The sequence below is a fragment of the Bison bison genome, unplaced genomic scaffold (assembly GCF_000754665.1).
Source record: "Bison bison bison isolate TAMUID 2011002044 unplaced genomic scaffold, Bison_UMD1.0 scf7180017864115, whole genome shotgun sequence".
Taxonomy (NCBI): Eukaryota; Metazoa; Chordata; class Mammalia; order Artiodactyla; family Bovidae; genus Bison; species Bison bison.
In genome coordinates, this window is record NW_011494687.1 from 2,119,077 (window position 1) to 2,125,961 (window position 6,885).

General features: G+C 56.2%; 2 protein-coding genes across 8 annotated transcripts in view; one reads left to right on the top strand and one right to left on the bottom strand.

The window, feature by feature from the left end:
- Positions 1-5,312, top strand: part of SLC26A10 (solute carrier family 26, member 10) — a 6,869-nt gene extending 1,557 nt beyond the window's left edge. For 2 of the 4 annotated variants that reach the window (XM_010839348.1, XM_010839352.1), the window contains exons 4-19: positions 1-138; positions 329-493; positions 732-884; positions 1,719-1,801; positions 1,953-2,100; positions 2,219-2,332; positions 3,030-3,107; positions 3,197-3,292; positions 3,709-3,815; positions 3,927-3,996; positions 4,069-4,185; positions 4,326-4,359; positions 4,439-4,521; positions 4,632-4,686; positions 4,804-4,910; positions 5,223-5,312. In XM_010839348.1, the coding sequence (XP_010837650.1) occupies positions 1-138; positions 329-493; positions 732-884; positions 1,719-1,801; positions 1,953-2,100; positions 2,219-2,332; positions 3,030-3,107; positions 3,197-3,292; positions 3,709-3,815; positions 3,927-3,996; positions 4,069-4,185; positions 4,326-4,359; positions 4,439-4,521; positions 4,632-4,686; positions 4,804-4,910; positions 5,223-5,261 (1,587 nt within the window). In that variant the 3' untranslated portion in view covers positions 5,262-5,312. The remainder of the gene's footprint in view (positions 139-328; positions 494-731; positions 885-1,718; positions 1,802-1,952; positions 2,101-2,218; positions 2,333-3,029; positions 3,108-3,196; positions 3,293-3,708; positions 3,816-3,926; positions 3,997-4,068; positions 4,186-4,325; positions 4,360-4,438; positions 4,522-4,631; positions 4,687-4,803; positions 4,911-5,222) is intronic. The other 2 variants (XM_010839351.1, XM_010839350.1) reach the window with 2 other exon arrangements.
- Positions 5,313-5,457: 145 nt separating this feature from the next.
- B4GALNT1 (beta-1,4-N-acetyl-galactosaminyl transferase 1) overlaps positions 5,458-6,885 on the bottom strand; it is a 9,443-nt gene continuing 8,015 nt past the window's right edge. For all 4 annotated transcript variants that reach the window (XM_010839345.1, XM_010839344.1, XM_010839347.1 and 1 more), the window contains 2 exons: positions 6,776-6,885; positions 5,458-6,162 (listed from right to left, as the gene is read on the bottom strand). In XM_010839345.1, coding sequence (XP_010837647.1) covers positions 5,945-6,162; positions 6,776-6,885 — 328 coding nt within the window. In that variant the 3' untranslated portion in view covers positions 5,458-5,944. The remainder of the gene's footprint in view (positions 6,163-6,775) is intronic.

Sequence of the window (6,885 nt, forward strand, 5' to 3'; positions counted from 1 at the left end):
CTCATGACCGGCTCGGCCGTGGAGCGGCTGGTGCCCGAACCCCTCTCGGGGAACCTGAGCGGAATTGAGAAGGAACAGTTGGATGCTCAGCGGGTTGGTGCGGCTGCGGCAGTGGCCTTCGGGAGCGGGGCCCTGATGGTGAGGGAGGACCGAAGGGGGGTGGGGGGGAAAGACTGGGGGAGTCCACTCTGGAGGGGGGCAGGGGAGAGGGAGGGACAAGTGTCCAGCGGTGGTCTAGGCAGAAGAGGTGTGCGAAGAAGCCGATGACCCTGTGCGGGGACTGGTCTGCTCTTCTCCCTTGGTGATCCGGGCATCTTTTCCTCTGCAGCTGGGGATGTTTGCCCTGCAGCTGGGCGTCCTGGCCACCTTCTTGTCGGAGCCTGTAGTCAAAGCGCTGACCAGCGGGGCCGCCCTGCATGTGCTCGTGTCCCAGCTGCCTAGCCTTTTGGGGGTGCCCCTCCCACGTCAGATTGGCTGCTTCGCTCTTTTCAAGGTGGGGGTGGGAGAACAACGAGGAGGCTTCTAGTGATCCCGGGAAGAGGGAAACCCGCAAAGGAAGGAAGGAGGGCCAGTGGAGGGACAGTGTGTGGTGGTGGTGGGGCAGTGAGGGTCGCCGAGGAGGTGGAAGCCCTACTGGGAGCCAGGAGAGAAGGCCTCGCCTCAGTCTGGGGATCGGACTGCCGGCAGTCGACCCTGGCCCCAGGCCCCTCTGCTCACTGCCCTGCCCACAGACGTTGGCTGCTGTGTTGACGGCGCTGCCCCGGAGCAGTCCCGCCGAGCTGACCATCTCGGCACTCAGCCTGGCGCTGCTCGTGCCGGTCAAGGAACTGAACGTGAGATTCAGAGACAGGCTACCCACCCCCATCCCGGGGGAAATCGCCATGGTGAGGATGGCTCCCGGGTGCCAGCCCCGTGCACCACGCAGACCCTGCTTACCCTGTAGGAAGTGGCCACTGCCGCCCCCTCGTGGAGCGCGGAGAGGTCACACACGAGAGGTCCTGCTCACACGTGTGCTTTGCCAGGCTCTTGTCAGAACGCTTTGACCCTAGGGAATCCGCCCCCCACGGGTTTGCCTTTTTCTCACAAAGCCTCTAAGAAAGTCTTCTTTCTCCTTACAGCGCCCCCTTGCGGTGCCTCTGGCCACGGCACCTCCACTCCCGTCTTTTCTCTCCTCTCACCCGGTCTTTCACCGTAACTCAAGGCTCATCTCCCTTCCGGCGTCCACCTACATGTCTCTCCTCAGTTAAACAGCATTCCATTCATACACCACAGATACCCCATATATCCCTAGATGTAACCCAGCTTCCGTGCTTAGAATGGCTCGGTTGTACCTCTCGATATCCACCGTCTCTCATAGTCTCCTCTCACTTCCTCTGGTCCATCTCTCTCCATAGTTCCCGGCACACATCATTTCTCTTTCTTTCATTCTATTTTTTTTTTTTTTTTGAACCGCTGCGCGGCTTGCAGGATCTTAGTTCCCGGACACCAGGGACTGAACCGACTCCTTAGAGAACAGAGTCCTAACCATTGGAGAACCAGGGAATTCCCTCTCCACTCTAACTCAGTTGTCAGACACCCATCCCAAACACACCCCAGCTCCCTCAGTTGCTGGGCTCCTGCAACCCCTAATCCTGAGTTACAGTCCTCTCATACTGAGCCCCTTCTAGCCTCTGCTGGGGGCCATCTCCACCCATGCTCTAATTTGCTCTCTTTCCCAGGTGCTTCTGGCCTCTGTGCTCTGCTTCACCTCTTCCCTGGACACAAGATACAATGTCCAGATAGTTGGGTTGCTGCCTGGAGGGTAAGAGAGAGTGAAAAAGCACCTGTTTTCTTTTCTCACAACTCTCCCACCCAACGCCCCCTCCTGCCCTGCCCTGTACTATTTCCTCTTTCTTCCTCATATCCTTATTATTCCCAACCCACCCTCACTGTAGATTCCTCTCTTTCTGCAGATTTCCCCAACCTCTCCTCCCCAGCCTGGCTGAGCTGCCCAGGATTCTGGCCGACTCGTTGCCCATGGCACTGGTTACCTTTGCAGTGTCTGCCTCCCTGGCCTCCATCTATGCAGACAAGTACAGCTACACTATTGACTCCAACCAGGTGTGACTTTGAATGAGGACCCTAGCCTCATTCAGGAGACAGACAGCCCCCTAATGTGGTTTCCCCCTCCTAGCCATGCCTTCCTATCTCTCCTCTTCATCTCACTTCATCCTTTCAGGAGCTCCTGGCACATGGTGTCTCCAACCTCGTCTCCTCCCTCTTCTCTTGCTTTCCCAACTCTGCCACATTGGCTACGACCAGCCTACTCGTGGATGCTGGTGGGAACACACAGGTAAGAGCCATGTTCTCGGGTGAGGAGAAGGAGGGAGGGATATCCATGTTGGGTGGTGGCGGAACAGGTGTAAGATTGGAAGATACCCAGGTGGCAGTCCTGTAGAGGACGATGGGAATCTGTGAAGGGATGTGAGTGGGGCATGGGATTATCTGGGAAGAACATAGAGAAGAAAGGTCGGTTAAGACCTCTGTAGATTCTAAGCACTGAGAAAGGGCATGGTGTCCTATATGTAGTTCAAAATAAGGACAATACTAATCTGGAAAATAAATTTAAGAAACAAAATTCTGGACTTTTTCCTTGTGAGGACATATTCTTTTTCAAAGAAATGTCACATATTAAAGTCTCTCCCTGATATTTTTGGTTTCCTGTATTTGTTGGTGTCCTAAGCATGTGGTTAGCCTGCTTTTTAGAGTCATCCAACAGTGGCTTTTAAAATGGAGGTAGGCTGCAAAAATAGGGATGTTGAACTATATCTTGGGGGAAACCAACAAATGACAGGTATTTAATTGGGCAAGGGGAAAAGTGAGGAGCACAATATCAAGAAGGGGTTAAGGAGTGAGGAACAGCAGTGTGGAAGGGGATTTTGGGAGGAGGGAGACTTCCGAGAAGGCTGACACAGAGGCAGGAGACCATCTCTCTGTAGGGGTGGCTGAGGTTCCCTCCCTTCTTTGCTTCTGTCCCTTCTGCCCTACAGCTGGCAGGCCTCTTCTCCTGCATGGTTGTCCTGTCTGTACTACTGTGGCTGGGGCCCCTCTTCTACTATCTGCCCAAGGTAAGCAGCAGAGGAGGCAGAGGGATGTCTGGGAGGGGCGGCTACCTCCCCACACATGGAGGTGGTCAGCCTACCTCCTCTGCCCTAAGGCTGTCTTGGCCTGCATCAACATCTCCAGCATGCGCCAGATGTTCTTCCAGATGCGAGAACTCCCTCAACTATGGCGCATCAGCCGCGTGGACTTTGTGAGAAATGGCAGCATTGCTCTCAGATGCCCCCTCCCACCTTCCTAGCGTCCCCGGCCTCTGCCCTTGATCAAAGTAAACTCAGAACCCAGTCCTGAGTTCTGCAGCCTACCCACCTTCAACTTGTATACCTCCTAATCCCTTTACTCAGAGACAAGGTGAAGGGTAAAGCTTGAACCTCTTCAGACCTGAGTATTTGTAACTCCCCAGGTGGTTCAAGGTGTGAGGTCCTTACCCTTGGTGTGTATCCCCTCTTAGGTCAACCTCATCCCTTCCTTCTGTCATTCTTTCTACTTTCTCCTGGGCCCTCCCTCCCCATCATTTGCCCTGGCAGTCACTGCCCCTGGACCCACCTTCCCTGGCAGTGAGGGCCTGGCATTTCTTCTGGGCATTTCACTCCCATCCATGTCCTGCAGGCTGTGTGGATGGTCACATGGGTGGCTGTCGTGACCCTGAGTGTGGACCTGGGCCTGGCTGTAGGTGTGGTCTTCTCCATGATGACTGTGGTCTGCCGAACCCAGAGGTGGGAGCAGAGATGAGGGGAGTCACGATGAGAGGAGGGGAGAGAACAGAGTGCTTGGGGTGACTCTCCAGCCAGATCAGGCTGGGAATCTGACCCCAGCTTCCTGCCCAGGGTACAGTGCCTGGCACTTGGACTGGCTGAGGGGACAGAGCTCTACCGGCCACTCAGAGAGAGCCACAAGGTGAGTGGGCTACAGCCAAAGAAGGAAGGGAAGGTTAGACTTGGATGGTTCACTGACCCTCTGACCCCTTAGCTCCTCCAGGTCCCAGGGCTCTGCATCCTGAGCTATCCAGCACCACTTTACTTTGGGACCCGAGGGCAGTTTCGCCGTGTCCTGGAGTGGCATCTGGGGCTTGCAGAAGGAAGAAAGGTGAGGCACCTGGTCAAAGGGAAGTGTGGCTTCTTTGGGGCTGGGAGGCAGGTGGGTGCTCCAGGGGGGATTCTTGGGCTCACTGGGTGCACGTTTGTGCTCACGTCTCAGAGGTGGTGACTCCCTTTCTCTACTCACAGGAGGCTCCAAAGACAGATGGCCCACCTGATGCAGGTGAGGTGGGAGGATAAGGAGGGAGATTTGGGCACCACCCACGGAGGCATCTGAGTCCTCCTGCCTTCTCCCATCCTGGCTGCCGAGCCTGTCAGGGTGGTGGTCCTAGACTGCAGTGGTGTCACCTTTGCAGATGCTGCAGGGGCCAGAGAAGTGGTTCAGGTGAGGGAGAGGGTAGGCGAAGGAGGAAGTCCCCTTGTGGTTTCATGAACACCATCTGATGTAGGACTTAACCCCCTCCCCCACCTCCACCCCCACTCCCACCCCCGCAGCTGGCCAGTCGATGCCGAGACGCTGGGATCCACCTTCTCCTGGCTCAGTGTAATGGTGAGATGTGCAGGATGGAGGGATCTGGAGACAGGGGAGTGACCAGACACTTGGTGGGGAGGGAAGAGGACACAGTGTGGACGTAGGACCGGAGGACCTGATCCCCTCTCCACACAGCCTCAGTGCTGGGGACGCTGACCCAGGCAGGACTCCTGGACAGAGTGACCCCAGAACAGCTGTTTGTGAGTGTCCAGGATGCAGCTGCGCATGCTCTGGAGAGGCTGGTGAGGCGGCAATAGCAACAAAGTGGAAGCTGGGAGGTGCTGGCCTATGGTGAGGGGAGGTGTGAGTCAGTGACTGAAGACCCTGGCAGAGGGATTTTCAAAGGGGGCTTAGGAGGAAGAAGAAGGAAAGGGATGGGGATGAAATGATTAGTCAATATAAGACTAAGCCAGGGAGACTGGGCCCAGCTGTGGGTGAAGAACTGAGGGACTAAAGTTCCAAAGCAGGCAGTGTGCCCCTGAGAGGACTGCCAAATCATGGGTGAGGGAGGGGAGCACCAAATCTACTTCTGACATGTCCCTTCCCTGTTCCAGGAGCTCAATGGTCCAAAGACTTGCACAGTGTGGGTCTGACCCGGTCATTTGGTGTGTGGAGGGCCCCAACAAGACATGTGTGAGGCGGGCCATGGCCCCTGAGTCCCCTGACTTCATGTAACTAATAAAATGACACTGAGAGCCTCTGGGGTTCATGAAATGAGTCTGGGTGTCTGCACATGGTCACTTGGTGCCCCTTCCTCCACTCCCAAAGCATTGCAAAGACACAACTAAAAATGGCTTTCCCCTGTATGTTCACCAGCCCCCATTCCAACTCCATTCTCTCCATGGTGGTGAGGCTGCAGCCACTGCACAGAGTCCTGGATCCAGAGATGGGGGCACAGCCCTGGGACTATATACTGGGGACTTCCCCAACCCCTTAGTACCAAGGAGATGAGAGGAGAGTATTTCTGCTTTAGGTTTGTAGAGTCCCCCTTTGGGCTCTTTGGCACTTGAAAAGCAACCCCCCACTCCCTGCCCTAGGAGAAGGGGTAGGGGGGAGGACTTGGCACTGGCTGTGGGACAAGTTATGGCTCCATCATGCCCCTGGGCACTTGCAGAAAGGAGGAGTGACACCAGGACAAGCCCCTGTTTGGGATCAAGTTCTGAAGGAGACTGGGACCGTCAGTGGAGTGGTCACTGGCTGGCGGGGTTTGCTAGGAATTCCTGGCAGGGACAAGGAGGCAGGCCCAGTCTGACAGCTGAAAGGCCCCAAGTGGCCATCACTCTGAAGTCATGCACTGCAGCCGGTGTTTGAAGAAGAGCAGGCGATGTTTGGCCACCTGACTCTCGTCCAGTGATCCCGGGTAACGGTACCGAGCATAAGTCTCTGCCTTCGCATCCCTTGAGGTCCAAGGCAACTTCAACTTGGATGCGTGATCCACAACGACGTCTGAGCAGGAGCCCACTTGAAGAGAACCAAGCCCATCCAGGAAGAATTCTGGGGGCAGAGGGAAGGGGAGTACACAATGAAGGGTCTTGAGGATTCAGAGGCACCGCTGCCCCTAAAGGAGAACTGAGATTTGGGATATGGTGGGTGCATATGCAAAGACTCCATCTCTAAGGACCTTAGGCATGTAAATCAACCCTTTTGAGTCTTGTATAAAATGGAGTCAATATCCTTACCTTGTGCTTTGAAAACGGATTCCCTCCCTTCCTCCCTCCTGCAACACACACTCACACACCCAAAAATTCAATAAATGCGGACTTGGCTGCTCCGAGGTGGCCTGAACCAGGAGATTCCGTTGGGAGCAGGATAGAGGCCGAGGTGACTGTGGTGGGGAAGCTCAAGGCAGACCCAGTGGCTGTACTGGCCGCTGAGGTTTAAATGATGTTTGGGGCTGGGATGTTTGGAGGTCTCTCTGTGGCCGGGGCACGGGTCTTGGTGAATCTTCGTAGAACTGCTCTAGGGACCCCGGTGGCAGCTGTGGCCTCCGCGGGGTGGTCGGGCAGTAGTACCCAGGGCCCCAGGCACCTTACTGTCCCACCACCCCGCGGTCCCTGGTCCCGAGCCCCGAAGGGTCCCTGCCCGGCCTGGAGAGGGCGCCACTCACCCAGGTGCGCCACGCGGCTGAGGCGAGGGTCAAAGCCGACCTCGCGCACCTTGTCGGTGCGCGCCAGGAAGAAGTTGACCACGCCGTCTGTGACCACGCACCCCGGGAAG